At 51.9% G+C, this 23,607-nt stretch overlaps 4 protein-coding genes across 4 annotated transcripts; 2 read left to right on the forward strand and 2 right to left on the reverse strand.

The window, feature by feature from the left end:
• Positions 1-834: 834 nt before the first annotated feature.
• Positions 835-9,181, reverse strand: LOC128269289 (phosphatidylinositol 4-kinase alpha). Its single transcript, XM_053006716.1, has 12 exons — positions 9,084-9,181; positions 8,784-8,997; positions 7,949-8,719; positions 7,685-7,891; positions 7,028-7,128; positions 6,790-6,952; positions 6,239-6,725; positions 5,367-5,586; positions 2,636-5,290; positions 1,811-2,566; positions 1,497-1,743; positions 835-1,431 (listed from the first exon to the last, which is right to left on the reverse strand). The coding sequence occupies exons 1-12, from the start codon at positions 9,171-9,173 to the stop codon at positions 1,046-1,048; spliced, it is 6,297 nt and encodes a 2,098-aa protein (XP_052862676.1). The 5' UTR covers positions 9,174-9,181; the 3' UTR covers positions 835-1,045.
• Positions 9,182-9,728: 547 nt separating this feature from the next.
• Positions 9,729-14,613, forward strand: LOC128277580 (zinc finger CCCH domain-containing protein 18-like). Its single transcript, XM_053016057.1, has 6 exons — positions 9,729-9,786; positions 11,294-13,266; positions 13,336-13,861; positions 13,929-14,044; positions 14,132-14,351; positions 14,432-14,613. The coding sequence occupies exons 2-6, from the start codon at positions 11,344-11,346 to the stop codon at positions 14,611-14,613; spliced, it is 2,967 nt and encodes a 988-aa protein (XP_052872017.1). The 5' UTR covers positions 9,729-9,786; positions 11,294-11,343.
• A 1,778-nt stretch (positions 14,614-16,391) lies between these two features.
• On the reverse strand, positions 16,392-17,348 carry LOC128268175 (uncharacterized). The gene is made up of 2 exons (XM_053005201.1): positions 17,113-17,348; positions 16,392-16,947 (listed from the first exon to the last, which is right to left on the reverse strand). Exons 1-2 carry the CDS (start codon positions 17,197-17,199, stop codon positions 16,765-16,767), a joined length of 270 nt encoding a protein of 89 aa, XP_052861161.1. The 5' UTR covers positions 17,200-17,348; the 3' UTR covers positions 16,392-16,764.
• Positions 17,349-22,349: 5,001 nt separating this feature from the next.
• LOC128278576 (trypsin-4-like) lies at positions 22,350-23,366 on the forward strand. Its single transcript, XM_053017305.1, has 4 exons — positions 22,350-22,398; positions 22,472-22,652; positions 22,717-23,110; positions 23,220-23,366. The coding sequence occupies exons 1-4, from the start codon at positions 22,350-22,352 to the stop codon at positions 23,364-23,366; spliced, it is 771 nt and encodes a 256-aa protein (XP_052873265.1).
• The last annotated feature ends 241 nt before the right edge of the window (positions 23,367-23,607 follow it).

The following is a 23,607-nucleotide window of genomic DNA, read 5'->3' on the forward strand; positions in this document are numbered from 1 at the left end:
AGACAAAACACACTGCAATGAGGACGGTTCTATCGGATTCCGCCCACAGATCTCGCACGCACTTCACAACACTAAACTCTGGTTCCTTACTCACCACCTTAGCACCAAAGCATTAAATTTTAGAACAGAACAAACACAACACGCAACTGTCCGCTTGAATTTTTGTTTGAAATACAACTCCGTGAATGTGCAAACCGTTCTATTTTCCAACCGGAAAACACGTGAAATTCGACGATCGCGACAAAAACATCGGCAAAAGAAAGTTTTAAGTTGTATTATCTGAACTTGATGTACCAACGGATTTTGTTGATTTGTCCTACACGAAATATCAAAACACGAAACGTCAAAATGTTGATGTTGTTTTTATGAATTCACCAGATTTTTGAACCTTACTTTGATGCTGCGAACCTAACTTTGATGACGAACCTGACACCCGAGTCAACTTGCGAAAATCCCGAAGGTAACTCACGAATTCATCCGTCATTCATTCGTTTCATTCATTTCATTCATCAATTCATTCGTTTGCTAATATTGGTGATGAAAGTTTTTTCGTCATTTTTTTCGTCATCGTAATTTTTTCGTCATTTGACTTCACACACACATTGGAAATTGAATTTGCTGCTGGGGTTGTTCAGTAAGTTCTGCGGTTCGAAGAGAACATTTTGAAAATGGCAAAAATCCTTGAATTAGTGGATAGGCTTCCTATAAACAACGGTTGTGAAATTGAGCGTTTTGGAAACATTTCCAATTAACAGAAAGCAGAAAGAATTAACAGAAACAGAGCATTAACAGAAAGAATTAACAGAAAAAATTGTATCTCGATGTGTCGGAATAAATAGCTTGCCTTTATTACCGTGTTACGGAGTTGATTATTTCCTTGCCTTGTCAACAAACAGAGTAACAACAATTAATTTAAATAAACGCACACACGGACGATAGCCGTTAGACCCCGTCGGTCTGTGTCGTTTTCACCTCTAACCTTTGGTAACGTTTGAAGCTTACATTCACCCAGTGGAACCACCAAACCCTTTACCCTTTTGCACCCTTAATACGGAATCTGGTTCTGGTAGAACTGGATCATGTCGTACGTGCGCGTCCGGAAGTTTTGGTACGAATTGCGTATCACTCCCAGCATGTGCACGGCCGCCTCCTTGCTGTTCTTGGTTGGCACAAAGCGCTGCTTGAGCAGCGTGATCGTCTGGCCTCGGAAGCACGGCAGGCCGGTGTCGAGCATGAGCGACACAAGCGTCACGATCGCGTCCTGGTACGGGCGGATGGCTAGGAACGACTGGACGCACAGATCGCAGAACCACTTGAACGGTGCCGCTTCCATCTTGCCCCCCATCACCATCACCATTTCGTCCGTTAGCTTCAGGTCCGGCTCGAAGCCAATGTTCCCGCCGGGTGATGATTCAAACATGAAGCCAAAATCTGGAAAATCCGACAGAAACAGGCTTAGGAAAACAGAACTCAACCGTAGGAAGCGAACACCGTACCGATGTGAATGATGTGGCCATCCTTGTCGATCATAATGTTTCCGTTGTGCCGGTCTTTGATCTGCAACAGGTAACCGATCACCGAGTAGGCCGCCATCGATTTGACAAAGTTGCTGCGGGCCGACTGGAACTCTTTCGACGTTTCATCGCCATACTGGTGCAGGAAGTACTCATACAGTCCGAAGTCGGTCTGCCGGCCAAGCTGGTCGCGTGATTTGGCGTTCGGCACACACTCGATAACACCGCACTGTCGTAAAATAGACGAAAGTATGTTGAAAAATATGCGACACGCCAGCGGCGGAAATCGCTCTTACACCGGGCGCTGTGGCGACGACACGGTACGGGAAGAGGTACAGCTCGAGCCCGACCTGCTGGAACACGTTCTTGAAGATCGAGATGACCTGCAGCGCAAGCATGTCCTGCCGCACGTCGTCACCCACCTTGAAGATCGCCGCCTGCCACGCTTCCGGTCCGAGCGAATTGAGCCGCGGACCGTCGGTGATCGCGTGCGGGTCCATTCCGCCAGTACTGTTCGACACTTCCATTGCCATCGTTTCGAGCTCCATGATGCCACAGCGCTGAACACGGAACCGGGCCAAATATGGCGCTTTTGCTGCGCTCTGCATCGGGGTGCCACTGTTGTAGTCGATGTCCAGTACCATCGCTTCCGGGTTCGACGGTAGATAGCATCCGGACTGCACCTTGATACGACTGAGTGCCTCAAGGCAGGCCTTCTTGCGAGCCTGTCCCTTCGGGAAGGAACGGATCTCCCCGCTTACGGCCGTTATTTTGCCGAAGAAATCAAACTCCCGTTCGTAGAATCGCTTCGCTGGTCCGGATAGGGACGAGATGATGTTTTGCGCCAGTCCGTCCAGGGCATCGTACAGCACTGGAAGCGAAACGAGCATACTGGTGATACTGACGAGCTGGCCAGCGCGAGCATACTTACTGTCGCGATGGTGCATTTCCTCGTCAATGTACATATTCGTTTGCATGTTCCATATCAACTGGTGGGCGACAATCTGGGACCGTTTCGATATGTGCTTGATCAGTTCCGTTACGTAGCCCATCTGCAAAAGAGAGGAAAATCTAACATGAAGCAAGTTTCCCCGACTGCCGCCTTGCTCTGTTGGCCGTACCGTATCGTGTCTGAGAGCCTGCACCAGCTGCGGAATGTACGGTAGGACCGCTTCGGCCGGGTAGGAGCTGAGCGTCTTCACGGCGTACTGGGCCGTCAACGGATGGGACGGATACTGGCGCGAAAAGTACGACAGGGCCTGTATCGGATTGACGTGGGCCCACGTCAGCATGTAGACCAGCTCGGGCGACTCGTTCAGTACGGTGCGCGTCGTCACGAGGTACTTCAGCGCCTCCGGAATGTGTGCGGCCGCCATCGGGTCCGAGCAGACGAGACGCGTCACCTCGTCCTCGACCGTTTCCGCGTTCCGTATGCGCTGGGGTAAAAATATGGCCAGCGCCGGGTTGTACGACCAGGCAAGGCGCGTAAAGTCCCGCCAAAGGTTTAGCTTCAGTGGCCGAGCGCGCCACTCGGCCACCGATTCTTCGCCAGGAATTTGCAGCTCCGGCGACGACAGTGGATTGGCCCAGATCGACATGTACTCAATCTCGACCGCCAGCAACTCCAGAATGAGGTTCCGCTTCTTCATGTAATCCTTGTCGTACGCATCCTTTGGGTACGGCGGCCGCTTGATCCGTGCGGAGCGCTTCGACAGCGTCGACGTCGAGTGCGGGATCGTGTTGTACCATCCGGCGTTACCACTGCTCGTGGACCGTGCCACTTCGCTTCCGGCCAGGGAGACCGCATCGAGCGACACCTTCTGCACGGACAGGTTCGTCGATGTCGCCACGTGCAGCTCGTAATCGCTCACCTCCGACGCGACCAGGTGCTTCTTTTCGCTGCGCATCGTCTGCCAAAACTTGAGCAGCGTCGCGATGTCCTCGAGTAGCGCCTCGCGCGGCTGACTCGGGCACATGGGCGGCCCGCAAAAGTAATCGAGCGCGTTGGCGTAGATGCGTTCGCGCAGAATGTTCCGAGCGAGCGATTTCGGAATCGTGTTCCCCTGAAGCAGCGAGAGACCACACTGCAACAGCCGAAATCGACAGCCCACCGTCGAGATGTGACGGTTTTGCTTGAAATCACGACTGAACGGCAGACAGCGGTGCAGCAGCATGCAAAACATCTCCACCTTATCCCGATTGCAGTACTTGGCCGTGTCCACCATCTCCGACAGCAACTGCAACCAGATCTGGTGCGGTGCGACGACGATCGGTTTCGGCACCAGTTTACATCCCTCGTACGCTGCCAGCGGACTGGTCACGTCGTTTTCCTGCGCAAACAGGCCCATCCGCTTGTCGAACGTCGTCTGCCAAGCGGCCACCATCTCCTGGATAAAGCATAGCTCCAGATCCTGCCGGGCGGTCAGAATCCACTGCCAACACTCGACGGCCGTTTCCATAGCTGATTCCGTGAACAGAAGGACCTGCGACGAGGAGATCGCATGGAGCAGCTTGCGGTTAGCGCTCGAACAAAGAATGAGATAGGCCGTGGCACGCCACAGGGCTCCACGGTGCCGGGCGTCACTTTTCTCCTCGCACGCTTCCCAAATCTCGCGCACCAGCCGATCCGCCAGACCGCGCTTCTCCTCATCCTCCAGTACCGACAGCACTCCGGAAATTTCGCCCGCGTACTTGCTCCGCAAGCGTAGCACCGATACGAACTTCGACGTGTCACTGTTGACGCACTGTGGCCTGCGGCTCGTCCCGGTAGTCGTTGTGGCTGCATTGGTAACCCACGGTTGCAAAATGGAATCGACGGCCAGCGCCAGCCCACTGTGGTTGGACAGGGCGGTCGTCGGCACCTGATTAGGGTACTCCTGCAGGTGGCTACGGGTCGACTTGGGGGCCCACTTCATCGCCTCGTTCACTATCCCCTGGCACCGGTCGGCAAAGTCTTTCACGCGACTTTCCCGAGCCGGCAAACTGTCCATCAGCTGCAGGGTGTACGGTGTCGAAGCAACGCGCAGCGTTGGCGTCTCCTCGTTCGGATTGAGCGTCAACGAGAACGCCAGCAGCTGCAACACGTCCAGCATGCACCAGAGCACCCTCCGGTTCCACAGCAGGTGCGGGAACTTATCGACCAGCTGCGACAGGTACTGATCCGCCACCATCTGTATCTGCGGGTGAATGTGGTTGAAGTACACCAGCAGCAGCATCGCCTGCGACTCGAGGACCTTCTCGCGGACCGCATCCTGCGCCAGCAGCACGCTGCGGAACTTTTCAAACACCTGATCCCCGATGCACCGCACACACTGCCACATCCCGTACTTGTCCTTCAGCAGCGCATTATCGCACAGGTAGCTAAGGATCGGCTCGATACTAGGCTCACCCGCGTTCTCCACGCGCAGCATCTCCAGCCAGTAAACGCTCAGCAGATACGCGCACTGCGCAAACGTGAGCTTGTTGATGCAAGCGGTAATATCGGCCGGCGGGTGATCGAGCAGCAGCAGTATCTGCTGGCGCAGCTCCATCAAGCTGACGCTGCCGGATCGGATCGCCGAGGTGTAGTTGAGCTCACGCATCTCCGAACGGTGCGCCGTTTGCGAAATCAGGAGCGGTGATTTGGCCGCAATCTGCTGCACACCCTGGTACCAGTCCGAGGGCCACAGCCGCGAGTTAGTGAAGCCCATCACCACACAGTACAGCCAAAAGTCCTTGAACAGCTTGTGGAGCCGCTGCTTTGGGTTCTTGATCGGTGGAAGGCGTCGCACGAGCACCTAAAACATGAGGCAAATGGGGAAGATCGGCATCGGGAATGGTAACAACAGACATCATGTTCGCACGGATACGTACTGCAATGACCGGAATCAGCATTCCAAGGTTGCCCGCACTAGAGCTTGCCTTCTGTGCCCCGGACGTGTTGTCCGACGAGCGTTCCGCTTCCAAGCCGATCTGGACGAACAGCTCGAGCAGCTTCCCGAGCAGATCCAGCATCTCCAGCTCGCCCTGTATGTTGGCGGCAATGTTGGCCAACGCGTTTACCACCGCATCCGAAACGTGGTGATAGGATTTCCTGTAAACACTGTTCCGTTAAACACCGGCACAGCGGAACAGAAAGGGGAAGGCAGACAGGCAGAGAGAGAGAGAGAGCGAGGGACCACGCGCCATTAACGCGCACACGGGACAGAATTGACAGAAGGGGGGCCGGAAAAACGGGGAAGAAAAATAGAAGCAAAAGCGAAGAAAAAATCCAAAAAATTTCGATTTAGATGAGGCTGGACGCTTCACAGATGAGACAGCGAAAAACGCGAACACGACCCGATAGTTGTGGGCAAAAAACAAAACATAAAAACACGTACGAAAAACATCTCACAATCGTTGGAAGTATCCCAAAACTCATTCCCAACAAATGCAAACAAACAAAAGGTATCATGTAAGCGAAATTATGAGACAAATAAATGAGTTATTATAAAACAAACAACAAACGCAGTGTGACACAGCCGATTACAAGGTGGTTCTTGAAAGGGGCACTCACAAAAATGATTCATAATGTTTGCTGGAATATTATTCGAGTTTAAATAATTAGTACAGTCGAAAGTGAATGATTGTGAGAGAGTGCTATTAAACGCCTTTTAAGGTTCGTTAGTGATCTAACACATTTCGATCCTGTTGTGGGTCATTAACGACGATGTGACGCAGTGTTCGCCCCTCAGCATATACTTTACCTTTGCTCCGGATTCGTCGAGTAAGCCAGCGAGGCCGCCTGCACCGTCACGCGCGAGAACATCTTCATGATCTCCTCGAACACCTGCGGTTCACACTTGGAGATGATCATGCAGCCAAGCTGATCGACGATCAGCACGTTCTGCTCCGATGGTTCCTTGCAGAAGCGTTGGATGAAAAACTGCAGGATGTTGTTGGTCGTTTTTGGCGTGTCCTTCAGTGCGACCGCTACGTGGCCCAGCATAACGATGATGTTGAGGGACACGAGGCTTTCCTTGCTTTCCTGCTTCTCGACCGTAAACAGCCGATTGGAAACTTGGGCCACGAGCGCCGGAACGCAGTACTGATCGAGCGCATGGGCAGCGCGCAGTGCAATGCTAAGATTTTCGATCGCCGCATCACGCAACGCCTCGAACGCTTCCTGGGCGGATTTTGTGAGCCCCTTCGGTTTCGTCGAATGATCGAACGCTTTAAAATCGGATCCTTGCACTGAAAGTGTGGACGGAACAATAATGAAGCGAACGAATTAAGCGTAGGGCTAAAGCGCACTTACCCACTATACGGAATGGGGCATTTTCCTTCTCCTTTTTCGACTGGGCCTGCGATTGCATGTGCAGCTTCGTCAGAATTGGGCTGGGTTTGACCAAAAAATCGCGCAAAAACGATATGGACGTTCCGGCAATGTTGGGGAACTTTTGCGCCAGCTTACCTAAACCCTAAGACCCGGGGGATAAAACAGAACCCGATCATCGGTCAAATGTTCGACACACCAGCGCCTTTTCGATGCTTACCTCCAAGCACACCATCAACAACGGCATATGATCCATCACCATCTTGTGTCCCTGCACCGAGTCCAGCTTTTGATACAGGCCGCTACACAGCTTGTCGGCCTCTGGAAACGAACGTAGAACAAGAAGGATAAGTACGGATCCTGCAGAGCCCGAAGCCTTTGCATTGGTGTCTCCCTCGAGTACCGGAGTGGAAGACGAAGCATCAAACCGCTCATGAACGGGGCAAGCAACAAAGTAAACACGATTTTTACGCATTGTTTTGCGTGTTTTGACTTCTTTTTTGGCTTTGTACAAAACATTCACGCTTTGCAGCGATAGTAAAGCGACACAGTTAAAAAGGTGGGAAAATAACGAAACAAGCAAAACGAACAGAAAATGCAAACCAAAACGGATCCAAACCGATAAGTAAACCTCAAACTCATCCATCACCTAAGCCCATCGTGAGCGCAAAACTTTCTTGCAGCTGTATTAGAAGATCGCACAAGTTGTCCACTGCAACCATGAAAACGATCAGAACAAAGGTGAAATACGATCGAAACGATGGGTGCAGGCACTTCACTGGTTATCGGTGCAGCGTTTAGCTACTCTCGGTCAGTCTCGTGTGCATGTTTGTGTCCTTCGCAGTCCTGCAAGAGGGTCCAAACCTATCCTACATACCTGTTTCGCCTCTTATTGCCCATACGAGCAGATCGACGCAGGCTGCATTGGCCATCACGTTGATCTTGTACTTGTTCACGACAACGTTGGACGGATCCCGGACACGATCCGCAGTGTCATGCTGTTTGCTCTGCAACTCCGTTTGACCGATAATGAACAGTTCCTTCACAAACTCCTGTACGTCCTTGGTGAACGGTGTCGGTAAATCTGTCGGCAGTCGCGACCGTTAAAAATATACAAAGCTATATTCATTTTCATTGTTACCTGTTTGATTTTGTAGTATTTCCCGCAACAGTGTCACCATCACCAAAGTGATCGTTTCCGAGAAGCTCTTGTAGCCGTACGGTTTGATCTGGTTCAGGGCAAAGATATCGCCTGCCTGCTCGTCCAGGTGCTCCAGCGTTTCCTTCGTGAGCAACTTCTTGGCCAGTGCAAAGATCGTCTGCAGGTGGTTGATTGGGAACTGGAGACGATCTTGCTTCTCGAACGAGTCGCAGAAGCGCATGTTTGGAAACTGGTTGAAGCTGGATCCATACTTTGCGAAAAAGTACGTCGTCGGATCGTACGGTATGGAGTAATAGGAGCTGAGCTGCTTCTTGCGGCTGCTTGTGGCAGACTTTTCCGCTTCCATCGTCGAATCGATCGTCAAGCTGCCGGACATCGATCGCGGTATGATCGAGCGGAACTGGCTGACACTGGTGCTGTCCTTTGCATCAGCCATCGAGAGCGGTGTTTCTGGCGATTTCACGACCAATATTTCGTCCTTCGGAAACAATCGACACAGCAGCGAAGGTTCACCAACGGCGTAACGACCCATCGAGCGACCCAGTCCCAGAAGCAACGGGACGGTTGCCTTGCACAGAATAATCGGTGGCAGAGTGCTGCTCTCTTTGCTGCCCTTTATCATGTTCGTGAGCACCGTCAGCACTTCTACCTGGTTCAGTATGATCTCATCACGATGCTCAGGACACCCGACCGCTATATCGGACAGCAAGCTGTTGAGACAGAAGCAAAACTTTTCGGCCGTCGGTATTCCTGCAATGATAAGTTCCAGCATCTGATAAGTTACCCCGATATGATTAGCGTCCCCAAAACTCACTATCGATTTTGTTCGGTTTGACGTCATCGATCCAGACTGCCTTGGGCAGGGCTTTGGCGAGGCGCAGCAGGTAAGGAATGATGTCCTTCGAATACTGATATCCACTCTCGAGAAAGTACAACCCGAGCGCAATGACCGCATCCTGGGCCCGTGAATCAAGACAAAACACTCCCGCCGCATTCTCCTGTGGACAATACTTGAACAACGTTTGCACCTGGCGGGCGAGATAACGCAAAAAAAAATCATTCCAGAACGGGGTACGAACGTACGGTTAGCTGAGCGGGACTCGCACGGTGTTACCTTTTCCCACGGTGTCGGTTTTATCATTGCCAGCACCCGCGCTAAACACTGGACGGTTTTCTGGAACGAAAATCGCTCGTTTCCGACCATGGTGAGCGATTTTTCCCAGCAAAAACAGCAGCAACCCCGATCGATTCGATTTGTATTTACTTTTTTCGTGCTTTGACGTTTACAAGGACGTCCGACTGGAGCACGTTCACAGAACGCGTTGACTGTCAGCGAAATTGGAGAAACAGTGTATCGAAACGAAACAGATAAAACAATAAAACAGTGTAACACCAAAGAAAATAATTAAATTTAAAAAACTACGATAAAAGAAAGGAAATCCTTTTGATCAACACCACACCGCGGTTGTTTCGAGCGTGCCCCTCGGTCGTGCGAATCTGACGTTTTCGATCCGTCAAACCGGAGGGCAAGCCTTCGCCTGATGCATTTTCGGTCATTTTTTTCCGAAGCGTGGATCGTCGGGACAAATCTACTGGATAGTCCTGCTCGGTCTCGGTGTGTTATTGATTTTTCCCGGCGACGGCCAAACGTCAGCAAAACAGCTTGGGCACACAGGTTTCCGAACAGGAAGCGGAAAATAGCGGTGCTTCGGGAGCGTACTAGGTGACCACACGCAATTGGCCGCCCAGAGCAACACAGTCGGTCTGTGACCATCCCATACACACACGGCACACGGCCATTTGCTCACCGCAGAAAGGTAAGCACCGCAACGGGCAGCAAACGCAGAGCCCTTTGCCAGTTTGTGCCGAAAGAATTTACAGTATTAACCTAAACCCAAACCAGTCCGTAACGTAACGGTTCAAACATAAACCATTGTTCCACGAGTCATACAGTGCGTGCCGGTGTGTGCGTGTGCCCTAAAGGAGATTGTGCTGCGCGTCGACGGAAGCATTTATAGCTTCTAGTTCTTTTTTTTGTTTTTTCAATCGAACTGGAATCTCAATTTCCCAGAACGGTGAGTGCGGCTTTTCTTCTTAAAGACTGTTTCGCCGGTTCGCCGAACAACGCCGCGGAATACAATACGTTGTTCGAAGTGGCGTTTTAATTGAACCTTCCTGTCGAGACAACGTTCGCAGAAAACCAAGATGGTGGTGACCTTTGGAGCTTCGGTTCTGTCCGTTTGTGAAAAGAGTGGCCCCTCAAAAAAGTGTCAGGACGTGATGATGAAATAATCGAAGGCTGTTGTCCGCTCCAATTTTTCCAGGACGCTAAAGTGGTAGTTTTTCGTACTAAGAACCATTTTCGGGTGTCCGGCGTCAGATAGTGGATGACAAATGAGTGTAAAGTTCCGGTGGGACCGTCCGGTTGATTTTTCGTTGAACAAGAGTGTCACCGTAAAGCAGTGTAGAAAAGAAACAAAAAAAACAGTCAAAAAGTCGGTTTTTCGGAACACAGGTTTGGCCCGCATGTAAACCGTACCTGTACCTTGGTGTTTTCAACCGTTTCAACGAAAACACTGTTAAAACCGTGCACGCTCAACATTAGAGTCGAATTTTATAGGTCCTCCCAAATCCGTGCTACACGAAGGTGAGAAGAGAGTGATCGAAGCCACCCAAGTCCGTAATGTTGAGTTTTATTTTGCAGCAAAACGGGAAAAGCAAAAGTTTGAACATATTGCTCCATCGTTAACAGTTCTTCCCTTCCACGCGCGCACCCCTTTCCCTTCATTCATAAACGGGTTCTCTTAGTTGAAATGTGCAAGGTGCAAAAGTAAAGTATAAGTAAAGTAAAACACGAAACATCCCTGTCCGAGACAGTGGAACCGAGCGCGAATCGTGAGTTTTTGGGCGTGCGACGTCGCACACCTGTGGTGTTGTTGTAGTAGTTGTTGTGTCGAAACAAAAAAACGTAAACGGGGAACATGTTGACGGTTGGTGCGCGCGGACGCGGCACGCCGGTCCCGGGAGTGCCGGTCCGGTGGCCGGGAGTAGTAAGTATTCCTTACCCTTGGTTGTGCGTGAGCACAGCGGCGAGCAGGAGGAGAGCAGGTGGTGTACCATCGGGTGGACGAGGACGCATCTTTGTCTTCTCCGTCCCCGGGGGTTTGCTTTGGAATGGGATTCACCTCGCATTCTGCAGGGGAAGGCCCAATGGTTGAAAGTGCCAAAGAAATGGTTCCTCACGGCTTGCTTGGGGATCACGTTTCGGATCGTGGCTCCGTGAACCACAACGACTAACTGTTTCTCTCGCGTGCGCATTTCCAGCTTGCTTCGATCGGAACGGTCCCTGAGAGGGGTGCAAAACCGACGTGGACATGGACAGCGATGACTCACGGCCCGGCTCGTCGGCTTCGAACAGTTCGGCCGACTCGGAACAAGCGCCAAGCCACGCCACAAAAGAGGAAGAAGAAGAGGAGGACGACGATGAGGAGCAGTCCGATGGGTCCGGCTCACCGTCCCGTTCTCCGTCACCGTCATCCAACGCTGAGACTGGTGGGCGTGACGACGGCGAGGGAACGGCCGGTTCCCAACACGGTCAGCGGTCCCGTTCCAACACCTCCGGCAGTCTAACTTACGACGGTGCGAAACCGGCCAACTTCGACGATGAGGAGGAAGCTCGGTCGCAATCAAACTCTCCCCCGTACCGGCCCGCGTCTAGCCGATCGCATTCGCCAAGTCTTTCGCAGGGCGACGAGCAACGATCGCCTTCACCGGAGGCCGAAGCCGACGGTGAGGATCACCGCACCCACCACCATCGCTTCGAGCGCTCGCGATCACTGTCAAACCAATCCGATAGTTCGAGCAAAGATCACCACCACCGTCAGCAACAGCAACAGCAACAACAGCAGCAGCAAGAGGAGCGATCGTTGTCGCGTAACTCGAGCACATCGAATCTGAGCGAGAAGCTAAAGGGCGAAGAGATTTCGGATTGTGAAATTGAATCGGACGGCGATGGCAAAGAGGAGCCTGAAGAGGGCCCAATGAAAACCGACGGAGGAGGAAGCGGTGACCGTGCGGGACCCGGAGCGACGAACAGTGCGCTCGACATGAGCCACGAAGATTTGAGCGACGTGAGCTTGGAGAGTGACAACGAACTGGAGTCCCGCGAAGAAGCGCCCGAGGAAGACGGTGCCGAAGACGAGGAGGAAGAGGAAGAGCGCGATAGTGCGCCAGAAGACGGGGAGAGTGAGAAGCGTAATCACGACAACCGACGAAGCGTTGGCTTGGATGGGGACGACGGAGATCAACACGATGATCTCAGCACCGGCAACGAGGATGGCTACCATGATGAGGAACCGGTGATGGCGGGATTGGGTGCTTCGCAGACCGCAGAGACCGAACGGCAGCCGGAAGTGGAGAAACCGAAAATCATCGATCTGCGCCAGAAGCTGGAGGAGAAGAAGAACCAATTGCGCAATCTGGAAGCGGAAAAGCATTCCACCACCAATGGTGGCGCAGGAAGCCGCACTCACGACACACTGCTGGCCGAGGCAAGCTTGGCGGACAAGAAAAAGAACGACGAAGATGCGCTCGACTTCGAGGCCGAAGAGGGCGAGTGTAACGAGCCGCCGAAGGAGGAAGCGCAACGGAAGTTTGATCCGGTGCGCGACGAGGAAAAGGAAAAGGAAAAAGTGGCCAAAAAGGCGGTGCCGGAGGATGAGCTGGAAGAAGGCGAAGAGCTGGAAGAGGGCGAGGTGACAGATGAGGATGAAAAGCGTCCGGAAGAAACAGAACCGAAGCCCATCTGTAGGTTCTACACACGCGGCCAGTGCACCTGGGGCATGAGCTGCCGGTTTCTGCATCCGGGCGTGACCGACAAAGGCAACTACACAATGTTCGACATGGTGCGCCCGATACCCGTCACACACCAGCCGGGTGTTTACGGTGGCCATCCGTCGTTGGGTGGGGTCGCTGGTCCCCTGTACGCTTCCGAGTTTCGGCACGAGCGCCCCTCGGCCGCACTGCACCATGCATTGGCCGCGCACCACCCGGTGATGCCACCGTATGCGGCAGGCGGAGTCCTAGCTGCTCCGGCGGCCGCTCGACCTCCCGTCGAACCGATCGCCGAGAGTGCCTGGGAACGGGGATTGCGCACGGCAAAGGAGATGATGCGCAAGGCAAACAAACGCAAGGAACAGGACATTGACTTTGACGACAAAAAGATGAACCTCTCACTGACACAGGACGAGCTGGAGAAGGACAACTACTACACACGGGACCGTGCGTCGCCCTCGGATGTAAGTTTTTTCGTTTTCGACACCAATTGCTTCATCGTCCCTTATCCATGGCTTTCCCCATTTTGCCAGTTATCACCCACGTACGCTGGCGCCCGGCCACCGGCGGCGGTGGTCGCACCCGGTTACGAGTATGCTGCGCCGCCCTCAAAGTTCCCCCGTGGAGGACCTCCTTTCGAGGAGGATGTTTTCGGGCGCACACACCGCTACCGCGAGCTCCCGTCGCACCGGATGCCCCAGTACGAGGACGAAGACATCTCGAAACGGCGCAATCCACGGGCGGGTGCAACGCGTGAGGTGATCCTGCAGCGAGCCGATGAGTGGAACGACCCGTGGATGCGCTCGAAGTCGCCGGGTCGAGACAAGCGCGCTGCTCGGCGCGAACGGCGCAGTTACAGCAACAGCTCCAGCTACAGTAGCTCCAGCAGCAGCACCCGGTCGGGCTCAAGCTCCGACTCTAGCCGCACGCCCAGCCCTACGACGGCCGCCACGAGGCGGGCTCGCTACGACAGCCACCGCTCAAAGGATAGCGATCGACACGCTGGTCACATACGCAAAGTGGTCCGCACACGATCGCCCACGGTCAGTCCACGGCGTGGTAAGTTACAGATTCCCTGAGATGGCCGCTGGGCAGCATACTTACTCCATTGTGTTTCGCTTTGAAGCTCGTAAAGCATCGCCGGCCACTACTGCAAAGCGGCTCGAGAAACGGACCGCTTCACCGATCGTCGTCGACAAGCGCGTGGTGGTTGAGAAGACCGTCACCTCGAAGCGCAAGAAGGTTGGTTTGTGTTGTGCATTTCTTCATGACCGGTTCGATTGTTTCGTTTCGCTTTATTTTGTTTACTCTCGTCTCGTCATTTCGCAGTCACCACCGATGCACAAAGCACCGACCGAAAAACGGCGTCGACGTAGTGCAAGTTCGTCCGGTTCCGGATCCTCCGACTCCAGCGAATCGGGTTCGGAAAGTTCGTACTCCTCCAGCTCGGACAGCTCATCGCGCGGAAAGTCACGATCAGCGGCCAAAATTCGTGGGGCGGCAACCGATGGCAAAGCGGGTAAAGCAGCATCCGCCTTGTCCAAGAAAGGTAGGTTCTGTCGCCACCATCCTTTCGAATCCTGGCACGAAGATGAACGTGAATATTTTTTGCTTGTTCACCCATCACAGATGCAAAAAAGGCTGCCGAGGGTGGTAAGGGCGGCGGGTCGCAGGTTATTCCACCGTCGAGTGCCGCGATGGAGAAGGCCAATGCGGCCGCATCGAAGAAATCATCACGCCGCGAAGAGCTACTGAAGCAGCTGCGGGCAGTCGAGGAAGCGATCGCTCGGAAGCGCACGAAGATATCGTAAATTGTCCATAGCCCACACACACCCGAATGCATACATTTAAACATTATCATCATCCGACAGCCGAACCCATTCCAAGCATGTGGTGAAGTAGCTTATCTTATCGGTTTTTTCTCCAATCTCTACACACTTCAGAGGAAAGCCAATTTGGGGCGTCGACGAACGGAAGCAGGTCCGGTTCACGCTGAAAGATCCGCTGTCGGTGATCTACTTTCCGGCAGTGCGATTGTCTGTTTTTTTAAGTTTATTGATTTATTTTTCTCTTTATTTTGTGACAAGAGTGGATAGAATATTCAGCCAACAACAAAACCAATCAACAATAAATAGTAGCAAACCGGACCGAAGGGGTGCGATAACGAATGCGAGTGTTTTAAAATGCGTATCCAAATTGCGTACACACACGTGAGACGATCGTGCGCTAGAGGATGGTTCCATTAACATAATCCGAAAAGATCACAGATGCTCCGGTTAATCTGCCGCCCACAGCCGCTCCAAAAAACGGCATCTATCATATCCTGCTCCAATCATTGGATTCTTTTGCAATCCAGAACGAACGCTGTTTGAAAAACTTGTTCTACGGGCGATCATCCGTGTTCGTAGTCTCGTTCGTTTGCTTGCTAAGTTTCATTTAAAAACGCTGGTTGTCGTTTGTTTTACGAATTTCATTTCAACCGGTAACGCTTGCCTTTGCATTCGGAACATCTTCCAGTTCCTCGACGCACGTAAATGAATAATTTTTAGCGTTGTATTATCGGCGACGCTTTGGATGCTTTTTAAACGTTGCATAATCGCGCCTATTTTGTCATCAACTTTATTCTGCTTCAAAACGTGCACCACGCTGTTGGTGTTGAATTGTTGAATAGATGAGTCGATTACCGCCTATAACCTCTTTAGCATAAGATTAATTATATAGTCAGTCAGCTGTCCGCACGCGGAACCGATCTCGAGAAACACATTCCGAAGAGACTGCAACATTCTTGACGATAAATAAGCAGCCAACAGTTTTCAATCTGTTTAAAACAGCCACAATGTTAATGTCTGGCATATCTTCACAAAAAAAACGCGAAGATGAGAAGATTTTCTCAGCGCCCCCAACGCTGAAGATGCTGCAAAATGTATGGCTCATTTACATATCCGAGAATGTGTTAGCCCCCCAATCCGATTTGAAGCATGGTCAACGGCACTGTAGAAGAATCGAAATATTATCCTTCGATAGGATGAAAGCAATTTCCCCAGTTAACGATACATTACGATGCAACATTTCTAGCCAATCATTTTCGCTTTTGTGGTGGTTGTGGTTTGCCATCGTTCAGGTTTGATTAATAAATTGTCGTCGAGTAACGTAGGAAATTAAGTCATTGGTTGATTGGTGCTCACACCTAAACCGCAGGTTAGCATCGCATCCTGCAACGGCCGTTGCCGATCGGACCCTGGCCCAGATGTGCTGGACCACGAGTTGACCGCGAGAAGTCAAGGTTTGATAATGAAAGATGAAAACTGGTTTCGATCGAGACTTGAACAGTGTGCAAAAGAAACCCGAAATTTTGGCAAACGTGGTCCAACGGCGGACAGGTTTTGCGTACATGCCCGCGCTGCCCCACGTCGGATGCCGGTACCGAACTGAGAACCGCAATGGGCGAGCTGATCAAGTTTAAGATCTCCACGATCCACCCTGAACGGATGTGCTGACGACATTTGTTACCTTTGGATCTCGGTGGTGTGTTCGAGAATGAAACATAAACTCATAAAGTAATTAGCTTCTGCTCTTGTACGTCATTGTATTTAGGGGCTCAGTAGTGAATCACTGACAAAAAACTGCATTACAGATAATGACTACGACGGAGCTGGTCGGAGCATGACCACAACTCTACTAATCCTAATTCGCTGCTCTACTAATCCTAATCGGAGGCGTTGACGTCTCATGCTGTGTTACGGACGAATGTAAATTCCTAGGAGCAGAGAAGGTCATATTGCACTATTTCTTATTCCAGGCACTTCCACGATCACGTTGATGAGCCGCGATTACGGAAACACTCTGGGGCTCACCGAAACGTTCCACCAAGTGGAACGCACACCGTAATTGGGCGAAGGTTTCTCTTCCTGTACGATCGCAGTTTCACTTCACACTTTGGCTGCGGCGTGCTTAAGAGCGGCTCAGATGGTCTGGTAGGTCGTTGGTTGGCGTTGCTGCTCGATCGCCGCCGTGGAGCGCTTCTGGCGCGATTCGGTCGTGAAACAGGTGCAGAGGATCATATACAGCACCTTGCAGCAAAAATCCGGCGTAACGGAACTCTTGCCGGTGAGGACATCCACCAGAAAATCGCACTCCTCGTGCACCTGCGAACAAGACACGAGGGGGTAGTTTCACAGAATGTTAAAATATCGCACCGGTCGGGCACTGCTGGTCACGATCTCATCAGTCACCACCACAATGCATTGCCTTGCTGTCCACAGCCTAGATCGCCTAGATTGTCTGGGAGCCTCTCTCAAGCCGCCACTCACCTTTGCGTCTTGCACCTCCTCTACGCCGCTCTGGATGCTAATGACGCAGCTCGGATTGGCGGCTCGGTTCCGCTTCAGAAGCTGCATCTTCGAACCACTGTCGGGGCTTGCCCGCCCTACCGTCAAGCAAGCTGTCGGCTTGAACTGAACAGAAACTGAAACGGCTGTGCCTTTGCGCAATCTTCGCAACCTCGGAACCGGCTCGGCGCAGAGTGTGCTACGAGGCTTTTCGGCGCGACGACGACTGAACCCACACTGCTGGTCGCACATAGATCAGCGATCGTGCGCACGCGCAAAGCCGTGGCCCCTCCACATGGCCCCAGATGCCGCGAGAGATGCAACCCAACGACGCTATGCTCACGCTCTGGCTTGGAGCCCCCTACCGAGCACGCCAAAAAGGTGGCTCACGTTACAGTCGAGCCTCGAGCGGACCCACGATGCGAACATCGGACGAAACAAACCGAAAAGCGAAGCATATAACGCTCCCAAAAGGGCAAGTTTCTAGGTTTGTTTATAGAAACTACTTCTTATAAAACTTGCTTGTCTACTTTTACAGTGGGCCACTTTTTCGAGCAAGAAAATGCCGGAAATAAATGTAAGGAACTCGAAATAAATCATGATGGCTTTTCCGTAGATCATTCGTCTGCGCAGCACCGATTAATCGGTTTCTACGCGAAAAACGTCAGTTCGAACCCAGAAAGGGCATCAAATAAAGTGCAAAACCTTCCGATAAGCCAATCGATTGGTTGACTGAAACTTTCGAAACTAATTTACCTTAATTAGTATGTCCGTCCTGCATTGCCCTGCAGCCAATCTGTTTGATCCAACGTTAGGTCACGGGACCCGACCGATGGTCAATAGCAAATAAGTTTCCTATTACGATACACCCATTACTTAACCAATTATTCCGATCGACAACCGTGGCTCGACTGTATTCTTCTCACCGAAATTTTCTCAATCTCACCTCTCGAATGGCTCTCCTTTGGAACTGGTCTCCTCATTCGCAGTCGATCGCCGTTCTGCAGCCGGACTACGCGAAGCTACCGCAAAGCAGATGACGCACCGTTCGGACCGTTCAAGGCGATAAGCCACACGATTTATGATGATGGATCTGTGGCCGGTCAAGCGCCCAACCGAAAAGCCTGGAAAGTTAGATCATGCAGCTGCGGGGTACACTTATGTGTGTGTGTACACTTATATGTGTGAGACACTTATTAGCACCCCTTCGGAGGCTTTTGGAGGTGGCAAGATATGGTTTGTTTGGTTTTTTTTCTCCAAATTCGTAGCTCCGTTCACTTTCACTTACGCATCCACACACACGAAAGTGAGAGCGAAATCCGTGCAATCGTTTAAATTCAATTACGAAGTGTTTCACTTTACACAAAAAAAGGAACAACGACGCAAATAAAGTGGCACTCCGGTTGTTTGTGGTCACGTTCCGTGGTGGGGCCGTTCTATGTCGTCTGCGCAAAAACCTGCCAGCCCGAGGTGGGGTTATTCTGATCCGTGAAAAGCCACCAAAGCAGAACAGGCACTTCGTCGGTGCTAGGTAACTTCCCCAAACGGTTGCCAAACGGCTGCCGAACTACCTCCTTCTCTGTGCAAACCGAACGCGCGCCCCGATCGTCGCAAGAACTGGGGGAGTGGTGGCCGCAGAACTGCAACACAGTTACAAGACCCCCAAGCGCACACCGAATCGCACCGGTGATGCAAGACGGTGCTCGAAAGGTACTCTGAAACTCAGCAACAACAACCACCACGCCAAGACGTTCACCTCGGCTCGCCCGCGGGAGGTCAAACCGCGTGGCGCACGTGGAATGGAAAAATGTTTACACCGTCGCCGTCGGCTTCGGCGCGGAGCCGATTCAAGGTCTTCGGTCTTTTGATCTGGCGTGCCACTACGGAGCTGGCTCTCTGCGGAGCTTCGGAGAGGGATCCGCGATGATTCGTTGTGGTGGTGGGCAAACCATTTCTAGAGGCGATTATTTATCCTCCTCCTCCAACGATCCTCTTGCAATGGCCAACTTGTGCAATGGCCAAAGACGTTGACCGTGGGACGGAGTGTAAACAGCATTTCGTCACTGTCATCGGACCTAAACGGGCCGCTGGACCGAAGCCGAAGCATGAGACATTTCTGTGCAAACCCGACAACTAGCCAACAGAAAAGCGGTCGAGGAATTTCTGACATTTCTTCCGATGGTACTCGGACCAACGCCGACCGACCGACCGACCGTGATGAATGAACCCCCACCATCCGATGGATGGAAACTAGAAAAAAATGTTTTTTTCCACAAACAACGTATTATATACGCACATCCCAGGAACACCATTCAAACCAGTTTTGGGCATCCGAATGCACCTCCGGGTACCTTTTGGGAAGGTTGCATAATTTCAAACGCAACAAACGTGCCGGCCCAAAGCACCCGGCAACCGAAATCTGGCCGTTGCGTCTGTCTGCCCGCGATGCACCGTTTGGACCGGATCGGAGGGTTCGTCGCTTGAGTTTGATTGAGTCTTTCGACTTACCGAGGGCGTGGAGTGACGTAACGCAATTATTAATTTATTTTTCAACAGTTCCCATTAAACGCCAAAAGGGGATAAAATTCCGCTGCTTAACTAAGGTTTCGTCTGCGTGAAGTGAATTTGGTACACCAGCTCGCTAGGTTGTACCATATCAGCCTTCTTTGTACTGCCCGGCCCTGCTTTGATAGGGATGGCCGAATGCACTCCCGTGCTATCAAGTGCGAGCTCATTCTTGGCCAGTTGCTTAACTTTCCTAATGCGCCGGTTTCGTTGCAGGTCCGCGGTGTAGAAGTCTTTCCCGATCGGAACCAAGTCCTGGAGGGTCTGCATCACAGCCGAATGGTTGCAGGATACGCAGTGAGCCATCGCGCCCGGTCCGACTTGGCGCTTGGTTCCGGCTGCCTCAACGGTGCTTCTTAGAGCGGCCCTCATTTTGTTCACCATCAGCTGGGTGTAGGTGATCTTCCTCCGGAGGCACGCTTCCAACAGCTCTACTTCGTCTTTTTCGCACCTCTCCAACAGACTGGCGTGGAGCTCGTGCAGGTGCGTCCAGAGGTCCGCCAGTTCCGCAAAGAACCGGTCCACCTGCCCGTCAATCTGGCTGCGCAGCTGGCCGATGGTGGCGAAGAACGTTTCCTGCGGCAGGCGTGTGCGAAAGTTTTCAAAATCAACTCGATTTTCCACCTCCCGATCGAGCTGGTCCAGATGGGTGGTCACTTCCACATACAACTCTGCCAAGCGACCCTCAATTTGATTGCCCTTCTCAAGAAGTGCTTTACGTAAATTTTGATATTGATCCGTCACTAGTTCTTCGTGGGTTTGCTGCCGCACGTTTAACTTCTCGACTGACCCCAATAGAAGGTCACTGTTTTGTGTGACCACTTCCAGCTGCTTTCGGAGATCGTCCTGCTTTGCTTCGAGTGCTTCGATACGCTCACCGTTCGACTGGAGTAGCTCCTCGATCTCACGCGGCCACAGCACTCGAAAGCTGTCCGCTACCGTCTCTAGCGATGGACTCGATTCCGGGCGTGGTAACATTTGCCTACTCTCCGTCAGAGGAAGGCGGCTAATCACACCCAACAGAACCGATCGAATCATTTCGAGTTCCTTCTCCAGCGACTCCGGTTCAGGTGGCAGTGTGTTACGCCGTTGCATCAGCGACTTTACCGTGCTCGGGACCGAGTGCTGATAGAAATCGATGGGTGATGCCGATTCGGTGCTCGGCCTAGAAAGCCGCTGTGGCCGCAAACTACTCAACGATTTGCAGTGCACACGGAAGTCGGGAATGTGCTCCTTCAGCTGCTGGTTTACGTTGTCCAGCTGTGCCCGAATCACGGCCAGCTCGCCACCCTCCAGAAACGGAAGAACAGACTTTTCCATCCTGGCGTACTCCAGCACGGTGTCGGTGGCGAACGATGTCAGCTTACCGACCGCGTCGTCGATCTTGTCCATTCGTGCCACGAGGGTTAGAAAATCGACGGCGTCCCCGTGAGCCGGATGCAGCAACGATGTGCGACTTCCGCGATACTCCTCGAGCTGAACCGCCGTAGGTAGTATGGCGTCGCTCACCCGTTGTTGGTTCTGCAGCTGATCGTCTAACTCTTCGAGCTTGCCCTGGAGTTCACCTAACCTTACGAGGATTTGCTGGTATGCTTCCGTCGTTTCAAAACATTGTTGAGTTTTATGAAGATTTTCCTGAACGGGTTCCAGCGGATTACCCTCTGGATCTGGATCGACGTCCTTAGGCTGCCCATTTGGTACTTCCTCCACGGATTCCTTTTCGATATTGGTCGGGTATGTTTCGGGCTCTTCTGTACGTTGTTGAGCTCCTGCAAACTCCTCCTGAACGGTTCCCTGCGGATTACCTTCTGGATCTGGATTAACTTCCTTAGGTTGCCCATGTAGTACTTCCTCCACGGATTCATTTTCGATATTTATTTTGCGTAGTATCGCTAACAAGAGTTCTCTGAGGGATGAAAAATTTATGACTCCCGATTCGGGTGTGCCGAAAGCTTTAGAAACAAGCTGGGAACAGGTAACTGTGTCGTCCATGGTGCTAGCAAATGAAAAGCAGGGTCGAAAGGCAAATTACAGGTGTTACTTGAGTGTTGAGCCGAGGCACGCTTGGATTTCCTGCTTCCGTTTCGATTGCTTCCTTTGCTAAACTATTTCGTGTGTTGTTGAGTGCTGAAAAAGCAGGTTAAATACGGTTTTCCGTGTTTTATGTGTCCCGAACATCGGTTTTCGGAGCTAACAATCTTGATATGCTTTACTGCTTTGGACGCCTCTTTTGGATGTATGAGCAGTGTTTTGCATCATTATCCGTCATTCGTTTGTTAACGACCCTCAATCGGTACGGTTAGCTATGGTTTCCATTAAACTCTTCGGAACTGTAGAATCCAGCCTAACGAGGTATCTCTGAGAAACGTAGAACAGAGACACACACAATAGCGTCAACGTTCGAAAGTTTTTCAATTCTACTAGAAACATTTTACAGAGCCACTGTCCCGTTAGGGTACCCACTTTTTGTACTAATCTAAACCGCTACAGTGTGACTCCACTATACGGTTGGATGCCATTAGGGTCATGCGATCGAAAATTAATCACACTCAGTAGCGCATTACTGAATGAATGATACGTACGCAGTTTTCGGGCCCATTAGCACCGGTCGTATTGGCTGTGGAGATCAGTTTGTTTCTCAGTTACTCGCCAGCATGCCCGTTGCAGACACACTTGCCGTAATTGTCTTCGTATGTCTGCTCCGTAATGTCCGCCAAACATTCGTGACACGAGCCAGCACAACACTCTACCCTGTGGATTCTTTCCGCCACTGCAGGTTCGCTAGGCTTTTCTACTCCGGAGCTAGAGTTCCGAATAGTGAACGGGACGGCTACACAGATCTTTCGGTACCCGTTCATGGTATCGGTGCAGGTGTGGACCACGCTGGAGAAGAACCATATCTGCGGTGGAACGCTCATCAGTGACATCTGGATACTGACGGCCGCGCACTGTGTGGAGTAATGCTGTGATCACTCTTCCGGACTCCCAGAGGGATCTCTAATCAGCTGGTTTCTTCCACAGCCAACTGACTCCACAGACCGCTATGGTGCGTGCCAACTCGTCGTTCTACCAGCGAGGTGGCCAGCTGCATCGGGTGGATCGGCTGATAAAGCACGCAAACTTTTCCTACGACACCGGAGACTACGACTTCGGATTGCTCCGGCTGAAACAGAGGTACAACCGAGCGGTGGTGTTACCATTGCCAGCCGGAAGGAAGCGGTTTCCGCCCGCCGAACTATGCACGGTGCTTGGATGGGGTCTCACGCTGGGTCCAGAATCGAGGAGCCAGCTGCGCCGAGTGGTTCTGCCGATCGTTTCACAGCCAGTTTGCCGTCAAGCGTACGTTGCCACTGATGTGATTACGGCCCGTATGATGTGTGCCGGATTCGCGAAAGGCTTGAAAGATGCGTGCGATGTAAGCTTCTCGTTAGATGCTAGAATTCATCTAGATTTATAGTAGTTAAAGATTTAAGGTATTCTGCATAATAAGTGCACACTTCTGCAGCAACTGATTCCTTTTTCAGGGAGATTCTGGAGGTCCCCTCGTCTGTCGTGGTAAGCAGGCGGGCATCATATCGTGGGCCATCGGATGTGCCAAGCCGAACAAGTACGGCGTGTACAGTAGCATCGCTGCGGGTCGTGAATGGATTCGACGACAGACCGGTGTTTAACCCTTAATTGAAGTCCCCACAATCGGAAGCTGGTGAACGCTCACGAATAAACAATGGCATGATGGCTTAGCAAGAGCAATAATGTGCTTGGCTTTGCTGCTACTGGAGATAACTATCAGAACGACAAACCGAGTTGAGCATTGTGCAGTGGTAAATCGGCTAAATAAGAATGGAACGAGTGTAATCATATATTCGCACACATTTCTATGGCAGCGAAGGGGAAGTGAGTAAGGGTATACAA

The sequence above is a fragment of the Anopheles cruzii genome, chromosome 2 (genome assembly GCF_943734635.1).
Source record: "Anopheles cruzii chromosome 2, idAnoCruzAS_RS32_06, whole genome shotgun sequence".
NCBI lineage: Eukaryota > Metazoa > Arthropoda > Insecta > Diptera > Culicidae > Anopheles > Anopheles cruzii.

What these genes read in the sequence shown, in the direction of transcription:
- LOC128268175 (XM_053005201.1), bottom strand. Translation starts at nt 17,199, where the DNA reads ATGCAGCTTCTGAAGCGGAACCGAGCCGCCAATCCGAGCTGCGTCATT. An exon ending in AGGAGGTGCAAGACGCAAAG is followed by an intron (nt 16,948 to 17,112) that starts GTGAGTGGCGGC and finishes TCTTGTTCGCAG; the next exon opens with GTGCACGAGGAGTGCGATTT.
- LOC128277580 (XM_053016057.1), top strand. Translation starts at nt 11,344, where the DNA reads ATGGACAGCGATGACTCACGGCCCGGCTCGTCGGCTTCGAACAGTTCG. An exon ending in ACCGTGCGTCGCCCTCGGAT is followed by an intron (nt 13,267 to 13,335) that starts GTAAGTTTTTTC and finishes CCATTTTGCCAG; the next exon opens with TTATCACCCACGTACGCTGG. An exon ending in ATCCGCCTTGTCCAAGAAAG is followed by an intron (nt 14,352 to 14,431) that starts GTAGGTTCTGTC and finishes CACCCATCACAG; the next exon opens with ATGCAAAAAAGGCTGCCGAG.
- LOC128269289 (XM_053006716.1), bottom strand. Translation starts at nt 9,173, where the DNA reads ATGGTCGGAAACGAGCGATTTTCGTTCCAGAAAACCGTCCAGTGTTTA. An exon ending in AACCGACACCGTGGGAAAAG is followed by an intron (nt 8,998 to 9,083) that starts GTAACACCGTGC and finishes CTCGCCCGCCAG; the next exon opens with GTGCAAACGTTGTTCAAGTA. An exon ending in TCGACGAATCCGGAGCAAAG is followed by an intron (nt 5,587 to 6,238) that starts GTAAAGTATATG and finishes CAGTGTTTACAG; the next exon opens with GAAATCCTATCACCACGTTT.
- LOC128278576 (XM_053017305.1), top strand. Translation starts at nt 22,350, where the DNA reads ATGCCCGTTGCAGACACACTTGCCGTAATTGTCTTCGTATGTCTGCTC. An exon ending in TGTCTTCGTATGTCTGCTCC is followed by an intron (nt 22,399 to 22,471) that starts GTAATGTCCGCC and finishes CCGCCACTGCAG; the next exon opens with GTTCGCTAGGCTTTTCTACT. An exon ending in ACGGCCGCGCACTGTGTGGA is followed by an intron (nt 22,653 to 22,716) that starts GTAATGCTGTGA and finishes TTTCTTCCACAG; the next exon opens with CCAACTGACTCCACAGACCG.